Below are 23,110 nucleotides of genomic sequence, written 5' to 3'. Positions count from 1 at the left end.
GTTAGCATATAGCCAATAAATGGATTTCAGGCAAAAGGTGACACATTGTGTGCTCATTTGCATGTAATTTCCCAGAACCCCTTGCTGCAGTGGGAGCACTGTATGCTTGGTTATAATGGTTGCAAGGCAGGGTTGCAGACCTGTCTAACACATGTGAATGTGTTCACAAGTGATATTCTTTATTGGCTATATACACACACACACACACACACACACACACACACACACACACACACACACACACACACACGCGCGCGCGCGCACACACACACACACACACACACACGCACACGCACGCACAATATGATTGTCCTTGAATCTGCGTAATGCAGCTAAAGCTACCCAGGAGGTCATGATCACTTCTTTCAATTAGGAATGGCATGCTTCTAATGCAGGATATTTCCTGTGATGCTCCAGAGGCTGCTGGTACCCATAGTTCTTCCTCCTTGTTTGTTTGTCATTTTGTTCTATTCTCTGATTCACCAAGCAGATAGCTGTGGCTGCAGATTAGACTCTCTTCCTCCCTCCCCCTGTATTTCTTTTTCTACTCACCCACCCATCTTACCCCCTGAGACCTCTCTGTACTTTGACGTCATGCGTGCTCCTTTCAGTTGCCATAGCGACTCCATTCCCCAAACCCCTCTGCCTGTCTCCTTTCGTAGCTTCCACAATGGTACAGCCAGCATCACGCTGCACAATACTTTCCAGCCAGTGAAAGAAGGTGATTCAGCAAGCCTGTCTAGGATCCTGCCACCTCTCCCTTTCCATTTTCCTCTTTTGTGTTTTCTATCATAGCAAGTTTTAACGCCCTCATCTGCAACCCTTTTTTTTTCTCCCCACTACCCCTATCCCATTTCGAGGACCCCAGAAGTCACCTGGCCATCAGTAAATAGCTGCCTCCTCCCCCAACTGCTCGTCGTTTGGAATGTGGTCCAAAAAAGCCACATAGAATCCCTGTCTTTGGAGGCGCACCTCTGGCTCTGGACTCTGGCATTGCAGGCACGGAATGGTGAGTAGCCTCGGGTAATAGTGCTGATATTGCAGAAGCAGAGCATCAATTGCTGGGAGGGGTGATGCCTACTGATGGACTGATGACCAAAAATAAGGTATATCATGGTTCTTGATGTAAGTCGCCATAGACACAACACGGCAATGTGATTGACGTTGCCAGACAAATGATAGAAGGATAACAGCGTACCGTCGCTGTTTTCTCCCTGTAGCTTTGAGGGCATACAGTATATACCAGTTTCTAAATATACAGTGACAGCAGAGAAGCAGTGAGTATAGAAACAGCTGGTGCCTGTAAACAGTGTGCAGTGCTGATGTGCTGCTGATATACAGCACAGATGCATTTTCTCATTTCAGAAGGTTATATAGCCTTACATTTTATTAAATCCTTGGAGAGAATAAAATGGCATCTTACACACTCAACCAGAAGCTGTTGTTTTATTATTTTATAAAGCGTCAACCCTGTACACAGCTCATTGCAGTGTGCATATCTAAATAATTAAAAATACTGGACTTTCAAGCTAGGGAAAGGAAATAAATGAACAGGGCTTCGTAAAAACAGAATCAATGAATAATAACGTAACTGCATTTTTGTGTGTAAAAATAAAAATCTGCCGTAGAAATTTGTGTTGACAATTTGAGAAACATCATTGTTTACCTAAGAAAATACAAACATGGTTACATTTTCTCTGCAACATATCATGAGTCATCGGATTTCTTTTACCTGCATCAAAGTCTAGTTTTTGACATCAAAGTCTAGTTTTTGACTATAGTTATTATTATATATATATATATATATATATATATATATATATATATATATATATATATATGTATGTATATATATATGTATATATATATATATATATATATATATAAATATATATATATATACTGTATATATATATTTTAAAAAAATTGGGCAGCCATTCAAAAGATAAATTCTACCGTACTGTTAGACCAAGCTAAGGACTAGTCTTTTGTTTATATGAAACAGTGAGAGGGAAAAAAGAGACAGAGAAAAAAAAAAAAAGAGAGAGTCTTATTTTTGTGACGGGAGTAAAATGATTTACAGGAAAATCAATTGTCTGCATATGCAAATGTGCCTCATACTGGCAGCTGCGGAATGGAAGGTAGTTCTTATTGTCACGTTTCAGCACAGGCATCCTTGCACAGCTAGCAGGTCATATTGTATACACACACAGATATATGCCTCGTCAATTCCTTTAACAAAAAGACTTGAAATGTGACTTTGTGGGTTTTTTCCCCATTTTTTTTTCTTCCTTTGCTGCATTGCCTTGGCATTGCTTTCTGCAGTCTCTCCTTCCGTCTCCTTACTGACTGCCATTCGCGCATAAAAAGCTTTGAGAAACAAGGTGAAAGGCTTGGGAACACGGACCAACAGAATTCCCATTAGAAAGGAATTACGCTCTTTACATTAAAGAATATGAGCTGATACTAGTGAATTGTAGGAAATGCTCAACGTACCTCACAAGGCCAAAGCCGTCACAATGTCAATGTAGCTGATTTGAATTGTTAAGTGGCAGAAGCTGTGCAGTGCATTGCATGCCTCTTTCCAGCAGCTAATGAGTTAACAAGTAGACGTGGTGGCTGCAGCACAGTGACAATTCTACTGCGTTGGGTGCTCTGTGCCAGGAGTGCAGCATGAAATACCTACTCTTTTTATTACCTTGCTCCCTACTGCAAAGGGAGAGAAAGGTGCTCACCCCAGTAAACCTTTAAGCTCTTCTTTCTTGCCCCCTTCATGCCCCCAAGTAAAAATATTTCCCTTAGCTTTCTTTTATTACCCAAACCCTTCTTTTATTCTGAAGCATTCAATCAGGTCCCATATTTTGACGGGTAAAAACTTGCAAAATAGATAATGCAAATGATAAAATGATATAGTAATAACAAGACTGTTTGCCTTATAGATGGTGGAGGTTATCGGCATCGTGTGCAGACAGCATATGTTTAGTGTTGACATGATAGAGGTGCTATCATTGCTTTAAATAAAATAAGGACAGAGTGAAATAGAGATGGTGTTTAACTCTACTTTGTAGCAAACTCATATTTGCTCATGAAGTGTAAACACGGTACCCGAATATGGACCTAGATGGTTCTACAAAACTCATGATGAACAAAAAGAGGTATGAATCCGTGTCATGTTATTTCAGTGAAAGCTATCACAAACTGCAAAGGTCAACCTTCATTTTACAATTTCACACAATTATTCCACAGATGTGTTACACAGAGCCCTCGCCTTCATCTCCCCAAGAACTAGTTTTAGGATATGACAGGCTAGGACTTCATCAACCTGCTTATTGTCAATTTGATAATCTCCCTCTATGCATCTGCAGTGCAAGTGTGTACATTCTGCTGAACTAGGAGGCATTAATTATGGTAATGCCTGCTGCAAGCAAAACCAGGAGGTTTTTGGTATTCTGTTTCATCTAGGCAGCCTAATTTTGTGACAACCCTTCCTTGCCTCCCTTCCCCCATTAGAATTTTAATCTGCAGAGCCCCCAGCGGAATTGACAGCTGCCAAAACCTAATGGCTGATGTTACTATTGTCCATCTTCTTGCACAGTGATTCTACTGCAGCTTCAGCAAAAAGACAAATGGGGCAGGACGTGTTATTTTAAAAGGAAGAAACTACACAGTCATGCACACTTTCCTTGGAGAATCCTCTCCATTTTGGCATCTTATTTTGAAGATACAAGGTTTACAGTATTTACAAAGCAGCAGTATTACCTTTTCTCCTGCCTCCAGTGTTTGACGAGTGACTTTTCAAGGATCGCAATGCATCCTAACAGCAGTTTGACCTCCTGTTCATGACCTATGGATGCCCCATTTACCTCCCCTGTCCCCCAATAACCAATAATGGGCACTGACATCTAAAACGCCACACAGTAAATGGAGTATAAAGGCCACAGCTTTATTAAACCTCCAAACCATTCCAATATAAGTAATAAACAGAACCATGCCAGACTGTCCAGGGCTATGTCTTGAGCCCACACATACACGTAACTCTGGACCTCCTGCTGGCTGGATAACCTGCTCAGCCACTATAGTATATTTTGCCTTTTGATGATGCCCCCTTCCTGATATCCAAACAGGGCATTACGCCACCTCCCCCAAACTCACCAAGCCATTAAACCACTATCTCTCGCAGGACACATTCTGGCAACCTCCAAGACCCGTGCAAGCTGTGACAAATTAAGCAGCAAAGAATAAAACATAGAATAGAACAACATACTTTCATTTATTCCTATTCCTTTTATATATATATATTGTAATAAGTGTACATTACACCTACATAAAAATAAATCACACTGATAAAAACATCAAACCAACACCAGTTACAAGAGCCACGAGCCCCTGTATCACCCATACTGCCTAACCAAACAATACTGACACCTACCACAAACCTACTGCGGGAAACTCCTTTGCTGCAGGAATGTAAGAGGAAGTACAGCCACCACGGAACTTTGTTATCTAACCCTGGGGCTCCCCCTTCCCTTAATTTACTTGCCCCTTACTAAACCAATAGTAACCCCAGAGTGTGGTTGAGGCAAAGGAACCAACAGTCATAGCCCCCCATCGTCCATGGCTCCTGGCTTACTTTCTAAGTAAAAAATTAACATGCTTCATTTCATCTTTCACTCAGAACACATTTAAGGAAGCAAGGAAAGAAGCCCTTTGTTTACATGTTTGACCAAGTAGGCCATATTAATAGCTACAGTAGCTTCACAGTTTAAAAAAAAGATAGGTTCATAAATCTACACAACATATACATCTACACAAATGGCGCTATAAAGAAATTAATCTAGAATAACATTATTGAGTATCTGTATTTTCTTTGTTAGTCTGGAAGAAACCATCTCTGATTTGCAGGAGCTGAAGAGATTAATAATGAACCGAAATACACTTTCATAAATGACATCACAAATCTATGATGGCTCTCTTCCAAGAGAAGTACAGAATCTCTACATTTGACTTTTTCACTAGGAGCTCGCTACCCTGCAGATTACAGTTTCAGGGGCTGTCCCCATAGAGCCACACCACCCAGTAGGGCTTGTACCTTTTTTGATTTAATAGGGTGTGTTCTCGGGAATACTGCACCTGGCATCTGTTCACTGTTTTTAGGGAGTTTTTTTCAACAGGGCAAACGAGTAGTACCATTGGTTATTTTGAACTTTGGGAATGGGCTTGAAGAAAGGACTCACCCCCCGAATCATTGCCCCCCCTTATTCCCCAGTATCCTTAATTTCCCCGTCTTTCTTTTCCCCACCCTTCCTTTACCCTGTGTTTCTCCCTCCCCTTACATTGCCATTCAATGCTCTGTGCCATATACATGCGTTTACAGTAACAACTGCTATATTTGTTACATATACCCACAGTGCGTTTATGATTTATTGTTGTTTTACCTTGTTTCTCACATTAAAATCTATTTGGCTTATTCCTATTCTCCATTAGTCCATTCATGAGTGCTAGGAACTTGTCGATATTGTATACTGTATTGTGTTGAGGAAATAAGGTTCCTCCCTGTTCCTATACAGTATGCACTGATTATTTTCCATTCTTATCTAAATTTGAGTGCTGTCTATCATTTATATTTGTACCAGTATCTCAATCGTTCTATTGTGAATTTCCCTTTGTAAAGCGAGAGATAACGAGGAAGATACCAGCAGACACCGAGAGATATTTGTATTTAAATTACTTATTTGCATATTTCCCAGGTATCCCTCTCTCTCAGGTGTGACTCCCTCTCTAAAATGTGTTTTTATTTTAACAAGTAAAACTATATTAAAAGAAAAACTAAAAAAGTATATACTGTAGGTTATATTCTGGAAGAACGATATGAAGCTTTATCTCTCCCTCCCCTCTTCCTTTCCTCTCCCTTCTCTCCTCTCCTTAGGGAGGTGGAATGTCTGACTGTCAGTTTCCAGGTGGTATTGCAGCAATTCACCTTCACATTCATTTGTGTTTCATTATATTTTCTGGTGATTTAGCATTGACAATATTCAAATTTAATGAGGGAGAGAGAGAGGAGAGAAGAGAGAGAAGGGAGAGAGAGAGAGAGAGAGAGAGGAGAGAGAGAGAGAGAGAGAGAGAGAGAGAGAGAGAGAGAGAGAGAGAGAGGAGAGAAGAGAGAGAAGAGAGAGAGAGAGAGAGAGAGAGAGAGAGAGAGAGAGAGAGAGAGAGAGAGAGAGGAATAGAGAGGAAGAGAGGGAGAGAGGGAGAGAGAGGAAGAGAGGGAGAGAGAGAGAGAGAAAGAGAGAGAGAGAGAGGGAGAGAGAGGAAGAGAGAGAGAGGAATAGAGAGGAAGAGAGAGGAAGAGAGGGAGAGAGGGAGAGAGAGGAAGAGAGGGAGAGAGAGAGAAAGAGAGAGAGAGGGAGAGAGAGGGAGAGAGAGGGAGAGAGAGAGAGAGAGAGAGAGAGAGAGAGAGAGAGAGAGAGAGAGAGAGAGAGAATACATGTCATCATATTAGACTGGAGCATTTCAATGATGTTATCTGTAATTATAAGGTGACCATCAAAACAAGATGTGTTCTGGTGAAATGACCAGCACAGACATCGATCTGTATCCCCCAGTTGTGATGTATTTTTTTTAAAAATAAAAAGGAATTGAAGGAGATCAGTTGAAGAAGATGAATTCATGACCCAATCAAGACCCAAATTCCAAATTGCAGAGATAAAAAAGGTTATAAAGCTGGGAAATCAATTAGGGCAGAAGTATGATGCACATGGAGTAGCAGGTGGCTCAAATGGGGTAGGAATGAGAGAGTTAGAGTTAAAGATACTGTGAGTGGAGGGGAATTTCAAACTATGTCTATTAAAGGCTTATGATGCCCCTTGTACCTGGGGTTTTCCCCTGAAATAATTAGATATCCTATCATTGTGGGCAATAAGAGGTCCAAGCTTTATTTCACATTTTAAATGCATCTATCCAAAGTGAATGCCGGTCAGTCCAACCCTGATTGTTAAAAACAGCTTGAGTGAAGGTCACTCCTTTGCCCATCCTTGGATGTGTGAAAATAACAGTAAAACCAAAATAATCAGTGTCTGGTAAGTTCCAGCCGTACAGCTGGTCACAATGTCCATGTTGCTAATATTTAGCCAGAGCCGGCTGACCGTTCAATCAGGGCCGCCAACAGGGTGGGTCTGCCAGTGTTGGCGCCCCAGGCCCGGTGAGTCGGGAGGGCCCGGCCGGCTGACACTGCAAGTTGGGCCCGACCTCTGGCCAGACACGTCTGCCTGCACGTCTCATGGCCGGGCCCTGCTCTGCCTTAGCAGCAGCCTGCATGACTCTATCCCTCTGTCCCACACCGACGGGGACATCAGCACGCCGGAAGCGCTCTAACATCAGTGCTCTCTACAATACTTCCGGCGCGTGACGGCATGTGAGGGGGGCCTGTCGGAAGCTCGGTGTGGGACAGAGGGATAGAGGTATGCAGGCTGCTGCTGAGGGGAGAGTCGGGGTCTGGCCGCGAGATCACCGTCAGCCGGGACTGGCCAGAGTTCGAGCCCAACTTGCAGTGCCGGCCGCTGGGCCCCCACATCCACTGGACCCGGGCTGATCATCACACAAGGTAAGTCTTTTTTTTTATATGTATTGTGGGATGGGCTTTTTAAAAATATGTATTTGGGAGGTGGGGGTCTTTTTTATATGTATTGGGGGATGGGCTTTTTAAAAATATGTATTTGGGAGGTGGGGATCTTTTTTATATGTATTGGGGTGTGGGGGTCTTTTTTATATGTATTTGGGGTATTTTTTATATGTATTGGGGGTTTGGAATTTTTATATGTATTGGGGGGCTTGGGGGAATTTGTATATGTTTTGCGGGACTTGGGGGAATTTTTATATGTATCGGGGGGCTTGGGGGAATTTTTATATGTATCGGGGGGCTTGGGGGAATTTTTATCTGTATTGGGGGGCTTGGGGGAATTTTTATCTGTATAGGGGGGCTTGGGGGTATCTTTATATCGGTTGAGGAATTTTATATATTGTGTGAGGAGGAGGGAATGAGTGAGCGTGAGGTAATTGACAGAGGGAGAGGAGAGAGGGGGTGAGTGAAGAAAAGAGGTAGTAAGAGTGAGACGCAGGGGAGAGAAATACATGCGAGGTGGGAGAGTGAGTGAGACAGAAGGGAGAAAAATACATGGGAAAAGGGCGGGGGAAAGAGAGGGGGCTCGTGAGGTGTGAAAGGGGGGGGGGGGGGGGCGGCTGGCAATACTGCTGACATGGGAGCCCTGCTTAAAATGTTTGTCCTGGCCCCACGATTTCTGCTGGCGGCCCTGCGTACAATTGGCACCTATAGCCTACCAATAATTTTGCGTGGTAATAAAAGCCTTCCTGGCTGTACAACCGGTGCCTACTGTACGTCACTTTGTTTTTCTGCATCCTTAATCCAGCTGGCCACGCAGTCATGCTATCTTAGCTCTTGCTATGACAAGAGCTGTGAAAATGTGAAGACTAGCAAACCCTTTAAGCGCTAGCAATTACAATTTTTTTTTTACCTACGGCAGGTGGGCTGGACCTTTGCAGGGTTCTCTGTTTTTTCCTGGTGCCATTTGGCTCCTTTTTTTTTTATCCCTCTAGCCAAGGTCAATATTCACAATTGGCTACTTGTGGGGAGGCCATGATGCCTAACTGTACATAACCAGACAAGGGCATCCTTTGAAGTTCCCTGGGCTCTGTCGAACCTGATGCCAGCTCAATGCTAACCCATAGCTCTTATGCAGGTGACGGCCCCACGCTGGGGGCCTCTGCCCTTTCTTTAAGATACTGATCTTGGTCCCTTGTACCTTTTGATGTGGCTTGAATAATTAGAAGGACATGCTGTCATTGTGGGTAGTAAGAGGTCACAGTTTTATTTTACATTTTACATACATCTGTTCTAAAAGATTTCCCTCCAGCACAAAACAATAGGCGCAACAAGCTTGATTGTTAAATACACAAGCAGAAGTTAGCAAAAAAAGCACTACACTGAGGTGAGACAAACAAACAAATGATAAACAAGGACAAACACACAAATAACAAAAAGAAGACAAAAAAGAGAACAAGAGGAACCGATAGTGTAAAATGTAAAATATCCAAGTTGTTATTCACAGGACATAAAATTTGTACTCACAAACATCTCGGATAAAATCGCTTATAGTGCTGAGCTTCCGGTAGAGGAACATTGTCTCCCGAGTTCTACTTGGGTGGCATGGATGGACGGTTTGCAAAACTTCACCATTCTCGACTTCCAAGGCACTCACTGCTTACTTTCACCTCCATGCAGGGGCTTCCTTTCTACGTGTCTCACTGGCACACTAGGTGTTCATCTGTCCTATAATTGGTTGGCTCTGCTATCCTACGCATTTCGCCAATCAGGTTGGCTTTATCAGGGTTATCTTTCTTCGTCACGTCTATCTTTCATAGTCCCAATAAAGAGCACGCTCCTCTTACCTATAATGGTGATCAATGATTATGTGGAGTTGACTCCCTTCTTGCGGTAACTAAATGATAGGTGATCTTTTCTTTGCAGTCTGTTTTTATCATTTTTTATCATTTGTTATCAATTTAGCAAAGTTTCAGAATTGAGATGCATTTTATTTTAGCCAATTTTATTCAACATGTCATTGATATTTTTGTTTGTTTTTATGTCTTTTTTTACCTTGCACATGTTTTTCCTTTCCCTCCCTCCTTCCCCTTTCCCCCCCCTTCTTCTCCACATCCATTTCTTTATATTATATGTCTTATGTTTAACTGTTGTATTTTTATGTGATAGCACAATGTTTTATTAATACTACTTTTTTACATATATTTTCAAATGTATTTTATATGTGACACTTGTTAAAAGGGCCACCTGTAGGTATCTCTTTATGTATTTCCACTGGTGAGTGGCACTTTTGTCTCTTATTATCTAATTATTACTCAAAGTGCCACCACTATAATACAGCATCAATATCCTGTTCATTCTAACATCAAGGGGCAGGCTTGGTGAATTTGAACCATCCCCCTTTTCTATTTAACCAATAGTGGATTGGATGTTCTTTTATTGGTATTAACCAATCATCTATGTGGTATATAAAGGACCCCAAACAGGTGCCCCTGATATCGCCTGAGGAAGAATACTTTTGTATTCGAAACGCGTCGCGAAGGGTGTCGCTGGTCTGTTTATCACATACAGCCAGTCTTCACACAAGTGTTTTTATTGCTATTTTTATTGCCATTTTCGATCGAAACGGAAAACGGGCGGGCACTTCCGGGACTACTATAGGGGGCCTCATTTGCCGCGCATGCGCACTACGCAGATCATCACGCCGACAAGCGTGTGAAGCAGAGACGCAGCGCAGCCTCTGAATACAGCCCCAGCGCGCGGGGCTTGTTCCTGAAGACTGAGATTTACCCCCCTCTTCATCCCATTTGTTGCCCAACCATTAGAAGTGACGATCGTGATCTGGACCATTAAAGTTTTTATATATGTAAGTGCATATTATTATCTTTATTTGTTGTCAATACATATCATATCTCAATCTTGGTGCGCTTTTGTGTTTTTTCTTTTTTCCTATAATGGTGATCACATTAACAGTTTCATGGGTAACTACCAAAATGATGTTATACTAAGTCCTACGTCGTTATATAAAATCTACAAACGAAATACTATATTTTATTATCTATATGCAATTATCAGAAACCAATAAATATCTATACAATATAAATAATCATTGTGAGTAGTAACAGGTCACAGCTTTATGTCACATTTCACATAAATGTATCTAAAAAAATTCCCAATAGCCCAAAACGATGGGCGCACCAAGCTTGATTGTTAAATACACCTTGGGTGGATTTCGCTCCATCCCCCACCCTTGGATGCTTTAAAATAACAGTGAAACCAAAAAACTCTGTGTCTAGTAGGGTCCAGCCATAAAGATGGTCACCGCTTCCACGTTGCTGATATTTGGGCAGAGCCAGAACAACCGTACAATTGGCACCTAAGCCCTCCAATCATTTCTCGATACAGCCAGTGCCTACATCGCTTAGTTTTTCTGCTTTCTTGATCCAGCTTGACTGGCAGTCCTGTCACCTGGAGGTTCCTTTTTAGCATTACATGGTACGAAACATCCATCCTAGACTGTGGCCTTAATTCCTATAACAATGTTTTTAGGGACTTTTGAATGTTGCAGATGAATACCTCAATTCAATGCATTTGTCCAACAAATGCACCATTTCGGCTCTGTAGTACTGTTCATATTGGATGTCAATTTCCTTGTGCCAGACTACTTTAGACCCACAGGAAACAAACAATGGACTGTTGGCTCTGTTTAACTTTTTTCTAGCTCTTTCAGGCCTCGCTCTGCTCTGTGCCCCTCTCCATGCCCTACATATTATTTTGGACCATATACTACCTGATTCCATTGAGCTTTTATCCAGGCACAGCCGGCCAAAATTTAAAAATTGAAATATATAGATTTTGCGTTTCCCATATCGTTGCCCCCTAGGTGTATTAGTATAATAACAGACCTTTTCCCATGTTTTGCCTTTGCTTTTTCTAGTGTTTCTAGCACAGTGTCCAAAAACATACCTCCATACCCCAGCACCATATATTCATCCTTTTACGTGGTATCCCTAACTACAGACTGTACAGTCCATCTTGCGTCCCCCTCCTACCAGTCCAGTGTACAAATGAGTAGCCCATGAGCCATACTGCACCGACACACTTTATTCGAGCAAATACCCAGTATGTACCTGGCAGATACCTGGAATGCGCCGCTCCTCACCTCTGACAAGCCCCGTTACGTTTGCCTTCCCAGCCTGGGTTCATGCCTGGCTGACGGGCGGCTAATCTGTTAAATGATAATGATTAGGATTTAATAGGCTGCAATGCTTCGCGTGTCTACCAGATGGCATAAATTCATGAATTGTAATGCAGTATATATATATATACTGTGCAGTATTGCAGCCAGCGGGAATAAAATGCTTCAATCCCTGCTTGGAAAATACCTCAATGCACTCGGGCAGAAAACAGTCACAAACCTCAATACACCCGGGTATACCCGAATTCGTGGGACTAGCCGAGCTCGAATAACGTGTGTCGCCAGTGTATCTCTTGCGGGCTATATTACTGCCTTGCTGCAATGATAAGAAAATGTGTTAGTACCTGTAAACAATCCGGGTATTACTTATACCAGGCGTCAGCCTTCTCCATCTAATTTAGCTCGTCGCACTCAGAATTTCCCCTGCCCAGCTTTTTTTTGTAATCCACGGACTGTCCTTCCTCAGCTGTTGTGGTTGCGGCCTCTATTATAAATCAATGCGACTGTGAAACTGATATTTTACCAGTGGTGTCAGGTTCCTTTGGCAACAAAATGTACCATTTCACTATTTCTACTGGGCTTAATCCCTTGTCATCCTGACTTCATATTTCCCATGCTCCTTTGCCTGCCTTGTCTGTTTTTGACACCAGCTTGCACCTGGGGAAGGTGGTGGTGGTGGGGGGGGGGGGGGGGGGGCAGGGGGGAAGGGTCTGGACAAGGCTGGTTGCGGGAGGAAAGTGAGGCTGATCGCACTGACGGCGTGCAAAATTCACAGAGGTACCTTTGGGTATGCTGGCAGATCGGATTCCCTGTGCGGAAGGGTGACGGGCCGTGCTTTGCTGTTGCTCATCTCACTTATTTGCCTCTGGCCTCTTATGCTCGATGTAGGGCTGGTGGCCTGGGACCTTGGCCTCTTTTTTGTCTGCTGCCCGTCTGGTGACTAATGCAGTGAAGGGAATCAGCTCCCTTCTGTAGCGGCGCACCCTCCATGGTATAGCGTGCAGCAGTGATGCCACCACCAGAGGCTCATGCTGCCTGCGGACAAGATGTCGCCAGGTTGCGGCCTTCCCGGAAGCTTGGGTTGCGCAACCCACATGAACTAAGGGGGCCTCTATAATATTTTGCAACGGCAGTGTGACCTTCTGTTTCCAGGGACACCAATGGCTCAGCTATGGAGAGGCACCTAGGAGTAGCCGCCATGTCATGGTGCAGGGGATGACTGCTGTCTTATCTGAGGAACAGAGGCTCTTGCTGCTGATGGGCTCTGCTGTGGTCTGGATAGCTTCTTCTTGCAAGGCTGGAGGGTAGCTCTGTCAACAGTTCTAGGCACTTCAGTAGGAATTCTAAGGATTTCATCTTTTATCCCCCTGATATTTCTACCTACTAGTAGGAACTTGTTAGTTTCCCCAAAAATCTTATTCCTTCAGAGACCTCCCTACTTTACGGACACAGGAAATTTTCCATTCATGATTCCTGTCCCTTATTTTCTGCAGCTTACTAAAAGTTGTCAAGCAAACAAGGCAGTAGCATCTTGAAGTTTGTAATTGTTATTGCTAGTGTTATCAGCTTACCTATTTACATTTTCTTTAAATAACAAAGATGCTTGATGCGGTTGTGGTAATAGAGACAGACAAATCCGGCCAAATCCGTTTTCTCGGATTTTGCCCCCAAAATCCGTTTTGCGGTGTAAAATTTGCAAATGGATTTGGGCAGTTTCAATCCGCGCAGATTCATCAAAATTCGCCATTGGGATACAACCCGTGTATGAATTTGTAGAATCCAGTCCGCGGATTCAGGAATCCATTGGTAGTTTGCTGAATTCGCAGATTGGATTCTACAAATCCGTTCACGGGTTGCGGAATCTGCGGGGTTTATTGGTAATAATAAAAAATCTGCAAAACACGAACCCCCCTTTTTGACATTAATCTGCAGCTCATGAGACCCCCTGCTTCAAACCTGAAATAAAAAAGAAATATATATATATATATATATATATATATATATATTTTTTTTTTTTACGTTAACCTGTTTTGCTGATTTAGCATCATGTACACACATGAGGGAAGAGAAGATAAGGGGATACAATAGAGTTTTTAAATATATAAAATATATATATAGGAAGAAAACATATCAGAGGCAAACAAGACAACAAAATGGGGTAATGCTTTAAAGTGCAGGGGGTGTAAATGTAAGGAGTGTCTATTTTGTTATACTGAAAGAGTAGTGGTGCATAGAGCTGACGGTACAGCAGAAAGGGTAGAGGCAGTTACTGTCATTCATGTTTGGGATAGAGACAGCGGAACCCTCTCGGGTTAGGTAGTTTCATAAACAAAATGATTATGCATTCTACACTCTGTGACTGAATAGCAAAATGGGCTAGCTGGGCAACAAAAGTGCCCTTGCCTGGCATCAATTTTTTGCTTTAGCACCCTATCCCTCAACATAAAAACGAACATGTTGCAGTATAAATCATCTCTTAATAACAAACTTCCAGCGGCCTACTTAGAGAACACAGTGAAAAACTATATTGGAGCAATAAAGTGATTAGAACCATAGGCCCCGTTGCACACCCTAATGTTCTTCTACCCATTAATCTCCAATAGATGTAAATAACTAATACATGTTAGTCACTTGACTTACAGACAAACATGTACCATGAAATATAATACATGTTTTGTTTACTTATTTTATTTGACAAGCTCATTTTCTACCATTTGTGCTGAAGGAAAATGAGTAGTCTTCCTTATTGACAATAATATTTCATGATTTATTGATTTATTTTTACAGCGGTATACTAGAAGTGACCTGTGAGGGCGCAAAAGCTCTGTACACTAATGTTTAATCTAGGAAGAACTCCCATATTGATCCATTGAAAGGTATTGCAGCTTATAATAAATCTTGATATATAGATTTAGCGTATTGCACAGCGTGGTATGGTATATAAAAAAAGTCGTTTTGCTTGCTATGCACTTCTCTATCCCAGGCTGTGCTGAAAAAGTAGTAGGCATAAGCTTAAAGGGATCCATGTTCAAGTGGATAAGTTATGCACTATACGTGCTCATTTGCATGTCATTACCCAGAATTCCTTACTGCAGTGGAAGCACTGTATTCTGTGCAATTATGGGGTACAGCAGGTTTGGTGACCTATCTGCGATACAGTATGTGAATGTGCACATACGTGTTCTTTAGCATTGCTGTATGCTGTACAGTGGAGGGTTTCTGTAACTTTTTTACTCACCATAACTTCCTTGTGTATCTAACTTGGTTAATTAATTAATAGACATGATATGAAAGTTGACCGTTTCCTCATGAAGATGTTTAATATATATATATATATATATATATATATATAGCAACTGTAAATATTCCTGTATATTCATTTGCATGTCTTAGACAGGTCTGCAACCCTGTCTTTCACCATTATCAGGGTTGCAGACCTGTCTAAGACATGCAAATGAATATACAGGAATATTTACAGTTGCTTTATGCTTTACTGTGGAGGGTTTTAGTCACTTTTTTTTACCCACCATAACCTTAATAGTCGTGGTGATTATATATATATATATATAAATAATTTCTGGGTATGCACCTTAACCCTGGCTGTGCTCAAAGCTGTGACCATGCAGCAAGCTTAAGCCTATAGGGAACCATGTTAAAAATGGTTATTGAGGCAAAAAGTGACACTGTGTGCTCATTTGCATGTCATTTCCCAGAATCCCTTGCTGCAGTGGAAGTGCTGTATGCTGGGTGATAATGGGGAAAGGCGGGGTTGCAGACCTGCCTAAGACATGCAGATGAGCATACAGTTATATTTGCATATATATATATATATATATATATATATATATATATATATATATATATATATATATATTAAACCACATCAGCATCATTGTATCATGTTATCATTTATCAGTGTTTACCAGGAAATAGCAGTATAAAAGGAGCCACGTGACTTTAAATTCAAATTTCCATGCAAAAACAGGCAATATTGCTGTATTTATTAAACACTTCTCACGTGTCCAAACCATACATTTTGGCTTGTCCATTCAGTGCTTATATGCAAATTAGGTATGCAAATGAGAAGCTCTTGCCAAATTAAATATTCACAAGCTATTAAATAAATGGAGATAGGAACTGACAACTAAAATAACACCTACCTCAGGCTGATGAGATTTATACTTTGCCTGTATATAAAATGGGAGAAATTTGCGCAGAAGGTGTTTAAGGTGCAGTTTCACATATGAACCCATTAAACAAATGTCAGATGTTATGCAAATTATCACTGAGGGCAGTATTGGTTAAATTTAACCCATCATTAATCTGAAGTATAATTTTTGCTAACATTAACAAGATAAAAATACAATATTTATTTTCAAATAATTATGCTTTATATATATATATATATACCCCAATAACAAAAATGTTCAGGGCACTCAAAGGGGAAAAGTAAAAGGAAATAGACTTATCTGATCAGTCGTGGTGCTCGCAGTGTGGCCAGGATCACCATCCAGCAACAAAAATAGATTAATACCCAATATCAAAGAGCCTGGAGCACTCACAAATTCAAAAAATACAATTTAATGAAGTAATACAAGCATCAGGGGGTAATCACAGAAAAAAGAAGCAACGTTTCGGACCTTACGGGGGGGAGCTTGAGAAAGGACCGTAAGGTCCGAAACGTTGCTTCTTTTTTCTGTGATTACCCCCTGATGCTTGTATTACTTCATTAAATTGTATTTTTTGAATTTGTGAGTGCTCCAGACTCTTTGATACTGGGTATTTTCAAATATATATACACAACAAAAAACAAACAAAGATGCCCAAAGCTACTTCCAATGTGACAAAAATACACAGTGCAATACCTATATTTTTTCTTGAAAAAGGGCCATTTAGTTCAACCCTTTGGCCAAAGCGTATATATATATATATATATATGTATATATATATACAGACTTTGTTTTGGATTTAACCCTCTGTGTGCTGTCTCTTATTATCGGACATCCTTCTGGTAATTATATATATTTATATATGTTAACTATAGAATACTAAGTGCGCAAAAAGATACAATTTACATCCAAAATATTAACAGTTGCTGCCTAATGTTCAGCTACACACAATAGCATATATATGGGGGAAGGGGGGAAACAATGGCGCAAATGACTGTTAACTGTATAATAAATTTGAGCATAAGTAGAATGGGGGTATGGTTTGCCAATGATTCTGAAATGAAATGGAGAGAAACAAAATATAGTGAAGTACGTTTAGTTAAAATATATGCGCAAATGTAGATCGCTACTTACAAAGTAGCAGATGTAAACAAGCATATAGGATATTATAATCCTCTCCGTCCTGCTGCCTGGAGTTGCTGTATGAATCCTTCACGTGGAACGCCAAGAAGCACCGTGCTGGTTCTCCTCTGCCTGCAGCCCTTCTCCGTGACTTCCTGGTTGATCGTCTGGTCTCACGAGACTAGCCTGCTGACGTCACTCTGCCAAGATTTTGGCCGAAATTTGGATATAGTGTCCAGTAATGATCAGGGGGTTCTGCTGGCATGTAATGTTGGATAGGGGTGCTGAAAGTTTGTCTTAGAGCCTCCTCCCTACTAGTTTCGTCCTGGAACTAGGACTTCATCTGAGGAATGTGTGTGTCTAACTGGTTGTTACTTAAATAGCATATACATGTCCCTGATAGGTTAATTAGATAACCAGTATTAGGATATATATCACAGGTGGACACAATTAGTTCTGATATCAATATACAAAATGCTGAAACCCATCTTTTATACACATTATTAAATAAAATTACAAACAATTTTAATACATATGATCAAACAATTTAAATTTAAAGACATAAAATAAATAGATTATATTAATATAATATATATATATATTCTGAATAGATTTATAAAGATTTTTTCAAAAAGATTCTAATTATCTCATAGATGTTAAGTTTATCAAAAATGGCAATTGGTAAGATGTTAATTGAATGTGATAGTTTCAAGATACGTCATTTCAATATAAATATATGATAACGATGCCTTGTTTTAAGATGAACAATTTCATCAATAGGTTACTATTTTTTTTAAATATATATATATATTAGGTATTGTTAAATTGGAAAGATCCTTGTTAACAAATTGGAAAGATCCTTATTAACATATATGGTAGATTAGCAGGTTCAATCTACATATTTTTAACTGATTTTATTAAATGCAGGAATATTTAACAGAGAAAAGCACCTAAGTCTAGTCTGTATTCAAACCAAGTGGAACTAAGGTTTTCATGGTATGTATCCACTTGGTTTCCAGTTTGGAGATGGCATTAATATTATCACCTCCTCTCCAATTTTTGGCTAATTTATCTATGCCAATACATTTTATACCTGCTGGGTTGCCATTATGCTCTTCACAAAAGTGCTTAGATACAGTGTGTTGTAAAAAACCTTTTTGTATGTTAGTAATGTGTTCCGCAAAGCGTAACTTAAGTCTCCTTGTTGTTCGTCCTATATATTGTTTTTTACATGGACATTGAATTAGATATATAATATTTGATGAATCGCAACATATAAAATTATCAATTTCATATGTTTTTCCTGAATGAGTTGAAGAGAAATTGCTAGTTTTTTTATCATTATGCAAATCTAGTTTGCACATTTTACATTTTAGACATTTAAAGAAACCCTTAGGTTTCAAAAAGTTTCCCACAGATGTATTTTGCTTAGAAGCCTTTATGCAACTTGGAGCTATGGATTTTTTCAAAGTATCTGCTTTTGTAAATAATACTTTAGGGACTGAAGGTAGATGTGATTGTAAGATGGGATCCTTTAGAACCATTGGCCAATGTTTTTTGATTATTCTTTTAATTTGTGGAGCTAGTGGATTATACTGTGTAATAAATGGTGTATCTACAAACTGCGTAACCTCTTCCGCACCCTGAACTTTATTATATTTTAATAGTTCTTTTCTATCGACTGTACTTATTTTGTTATATGCTTTGTCCAAAATTGTTTTTTTATATTTTTTGGTTTCGAATTTCTCAAGCATAACTTTGGCTTGTTCTCCATATATATTGTTATTGGTACCATTGCGTTTAATTCTGCGCAATTCACCTTGAGGAATATTTTCAAGCCAAATATTTAGATGATTACTATCCGCCTCAATATAATTGAGGCAGCTGACTGGTTTGTGATAGGTTTGGGTACAAATACCTCCCTTTTCAATATAAATAAGTAAGTCAAGAAACTCAATATCACTGGTGCTGAATTTAGAAGTGAAGTTTAAATTAAATGTGTTTAAATTAATATATTCTAAGAATGATAATAGTGTATCTTTATCACCTTTCCAAATAAAAAATATATCATCCACAAAACGTGTCCATAGTACTAAATTTGCACCGAACTTGTGTGGTGACCATATACAGTATATTGGTTTTCCCACATCACCATGAATAAATTTGCATAGCTCGGTGCAAATTTAGTACCCATGGCAGTGCCCTTAATTTGCAAAAATAATTCCTCATTAAACCAGAAATAATTGTGTGTTAAAGTGAATTGAATTAAAGATACTAAAAAATCAATATGTGCCTTAGTGTATAAACCCTCTTGTTCCAGAGATAATTGAATAGCCAAACACCCCTGTGCATGATCAATAACTGTGTACAGTGAAGTGACATCACACGTGACTAAATAATATTGATCTAACCATACAATCTCATTTAACATATTTAAAATGTGAGTAGTGTCTTTTAAATGTGATTTGAGTTTCTTGACTTCCTTTTGTAGAAAAAAGTCCAAATATGCTGATAAGTTTGAAGTCATAGATTGTACACCAGAAATAATGGGGCGGCCTGGGTGGTTAACTGGATCTTTATGAAGTTTGGGCAAATAATATAAAATGGGTAATATGGGTTTTCTTATCATAATGAATTCGAATTCTTCTTTTGAGATACATTTCTTTTTCAGTCCCAAAACTAGCAAGTTCTCCAACTCATAAAGAAAATCCTCTGTTGGATTTTTACAAAGTCTTGAATAAGTATTTGTGTCATCTAATAATCTTAGTGATTCTTTTATGTAGTTTACTCTATCTAGGATTACTAATCCGCCGCCTTTATCGGCTGCTTTAATTATTATATTAGAATCTTCTCTTAATTCTTTTATCGCCATAAATGTGCTCATGGAATTTGAAGGGGAGAAGGACAGACCTCTATTTAATACCTGAATTTGGGCTGAGGTTAGAATTTTTTTACTTAAATTGAAAATCCCTTGTTGATTAACTATTTCATCTGGATTTTTGGTTGATTTGGTCTGGCACCCTCCTCTCTTTCCTCGTTTGGTGATTTTTCTCTCTTCTATATATATATGTTAGTAAAAATTATACTTCAGGTTAATGATGGGTTAAATTTAACCAAGACTGCCTTCAGTGGTAATTTGCATAACATCTGACATTTGTATATATATATATAAAAGACTCCTTACACCAGAGGTAAGTTGTAAATAAATGTATTAAAAACACACCACAAGCATAAGTAACTTACAATTCGAGTAAGTAAAAGTAGGCACGCCACTCCATTCCGAGTAGCAGGGAATTTCCCTGATGAAGCACGTTAAGCGTGTGAAACGCGTTGATATATTTGCTGTTACGTTGCCACACAGCGTATCTCACAGCTGAAATCACCACGGTCTTGCGTCTTTTGCTTTGACGCATGTATTCCCTTGCTGTTCCTGGAGTTGTGATCCGGGAACCCGGTGCACCAGGTCCTTACAGAATTCCATCTACGGACTCCCTGCTACTCGGAATGCAGTGTGGTGTTTTCTTGTTACAGATCTTGTGAAATGTCAATATCCTGTCTTCTTTATCATAGAATGTGTATGCCAATGAGTTGATGTGATGTATCTGTACTGACAAATCTTATTGAATACAACAAGTTTCCATTATATTTACAGCTACATATTTCCTGCACATATCACACAGTTATTCAACTAAAAAATGACCAGTTTAATATATAGGCCCCATAAACCTAAAACCATAATGTCACTCTAACTTCAATTCTTGGAATGTTCTTTCCCAGCTTCAGCCTGCTGGAATTGTTGCTTTGAAGGTTCCTCAGGTTTCAGGCATAAATGGTTTTAGTGCTTGCATTTTTATTCAATTATGTACAGATGTAGCAAGACTAACTGACTCCGGAGCCAAGGCCGAAACAGCAAAAATCTACTGCTCCGTAGACAGTGTCTGCTGCGGTTGCGCTGCTGGTGGGTCCTTCATCCCACAGCATTACTCTTCCAGCACTGCGTGGCCTGGTGCTGCGAGCCGTAAAGTTTGGGTGAAAAGTAGCAAAATACATGAACAAATGTGTTAATTCAATATTTGGAGAGTATAATGTGACAGAGTATATAATGCATATTAAAAATGTATAACAATAATAAGCCCTCACAGGCCATCAAGCAAGTGGCGGCCTAATGTGGAATAGGTGAAGTGAAAAAAAGCATATTTAGTGGCCCCTTAGCGAGGGATCACTTATATTGAACAAGAGTGTTTTAAAGTCTAAAGGCTAATAATGATAAGTGCTATTGATAGGTTCAGTCAAATATTTCATCCAGCCTGATAAAAATTCAAATGGCCACTCCTCATCTGCTCCTTCTGATGGATGTTGGCTCCACAACATAAGTCTATAGGATAAAAAGAAAAAGAAAAGCACACAACCAACAGTCACTTGACAAAGGCCTAAGTGAGGCCGAAACGTTGTGTATTATGAATAAATTATTTTGCTAAAAACCAGTGGAGCCCTGGATCATCTTTCCTGTTGCTGTATACTTGGCTTGCTGCAGATAGGCCATCCTTGAACCAGTAGCTCTGGCATTGTGCGCAAGTATCGCACTTTTGGCATTTATTTGCACTGTTTTGGTGTTCTACATACCCACATACTTTTTCATGTCAGGCTCCACATGTAACACCTACTTCCCCTCAAACAACTAAATCCACCCTAAAGCTCATTTCCCCCTGTGACTGAGGATGAGGTCTCTGAACTCCTCTCATCATCTTATTATAAAACCTACCATGATGCCTACCTTATGATCTTATTCCCTCCCATTTCCTGCACCCCTCTCTGGCATCATATGCCCCACCTTAACTCACCTTTTTAACCTCTCTATCATCTCTGGTACATTCCCATCTTTTTATAAACATGCACTCATCACACCAATTCTAAAGAAGCCCTATCTTGATCCAACTTCCTGCTTGACTGTATCCACCCAGATAGAACTAACAAAAGTGGCCAATGACCCATTTACTGCTAAGTCTAAGATTAATTTCTCCTTACTACTTGTCCTGGATATCTCTGCTGTCTTCAACACTGTTGATCGCCCCCTTCTCCTACACACACTACACTTCATTTGCCTCTGTGACGCAGTTGTCTCCTGGTTCAAGTCCGACTTAACCAACCGCTCTTTTAGTGTTTCTTTCTCTGGTGTCTTCTCATCTTCACTCCCTCTTTATGTCGGGGTCCCTCAAGGTTCTGTCCTTGGCCCTCCAGTCTTCTCACTCTATAACTCTTGGTAAACTAATACAATCTTTCATTCTCAAAATAACAAGCCTCTTATTGTCTCCAGGCTTTTTACCAACCTTGCTAAAGGAAGCATTTATTTAACCTCTTTTAAAGAAACCCTCCCTGGATCCACTGAATATGGATAACTACCGACCAATTTCTAATATTCTATTTTTAGTTAAAATCCATTGAAAAACCAGCCCTGAAACAGTTAGTGAACCACCTAACCTGATTTAATCAGTTGGGCTCCCACCAATCTGGATTTCGAAACGATTACAGCCCTGAGATGACCCTGATAGGTGTCACTGATTTCCTGCTCAACACTGTAGATAAAGGTGGGGGGGGGGGGGGCGCTGCTCTGATCTTTCTCAACCTGAGTGCGGCTTTAAACACAATCAATTCACATTCTTTTGCTGACCACACTTAAATCGGATGTTGGGTTGAGAGGTAGAGTGCTGGACTGGACAGTCCTTTCTTAGTGACCGTAGTCAGATAATCACCCACATAGAGAATTCTTCAAACATAGTCCCTCTGATTTATGGCGCCACTCAGGGATCTGCCATCTCCCTGGTTCTATTCAATATATATGTTAAAGCCCTAGGGAACATTATTCGTTGAAAACAAATTCAGTTCATCAGTACACGGATGATATCCAGCTGATGTTGGATCTCCAACGATCTTATCATCACAGTGAACGGTCTGAATAATTGCCTGGGATAACTCTAATTGGCTGGCATTGAATCAGCTTGATGCCTC

At 40.1% G+C, this 23,110-nt stretch overlaps 1 protein-coding gene across 5 annotated transcripts in view; it reads left to right on the top strand.

The window, feature by feature from the left end:
* Positions 1-571: 571 nt before the first annotated feature.
* Positions 572-23,110, top strand: part of MAPK10 (mitogen-activated protein kinase 10) — a 318,476-nt gene continuing 295,937 nt past the window's right edge. For 3 of the 5 annotated variants that reach the window (XM_075605793.1, XM_075605831.1, XM_075605812.1), the window contains exon 1: positions 581-1,009. In XM_075605793.1, coding sequence (XP_075461908.1) covers positions 1,007-1,009 — 3 coding nt within the window. In that variant the 5' untranslated portion in view covers positions 581-1,006. Of the gene's footprint in view, positions 1,010-23,110 lie in introns of all 5 variants that reach the window. The other 2 variants (XM_075605802.1, XM_075605821.1) reach the window with 2 other exon arrangements.

The sequence above is a fragment of the Ascaphus truei genome, chromosome 1, assembly GCF_040206685.1.
Source record: "Ascaphus truei isolate aAscTru1 chromosome 1, aAscTru1.hap1, whole genome shotgun sequence".
Classification (NCBI taxonomy): Eukaryota; Metazoa; Chordata; class Amphibia; order Anura; family Ascaphidae; genus Ascaphus; species Ascaphus truei.
Note: the sequence above shows the minus strand (reverse complement) of the source record. Positions and strands in the feature narration are given on the sequence as shown.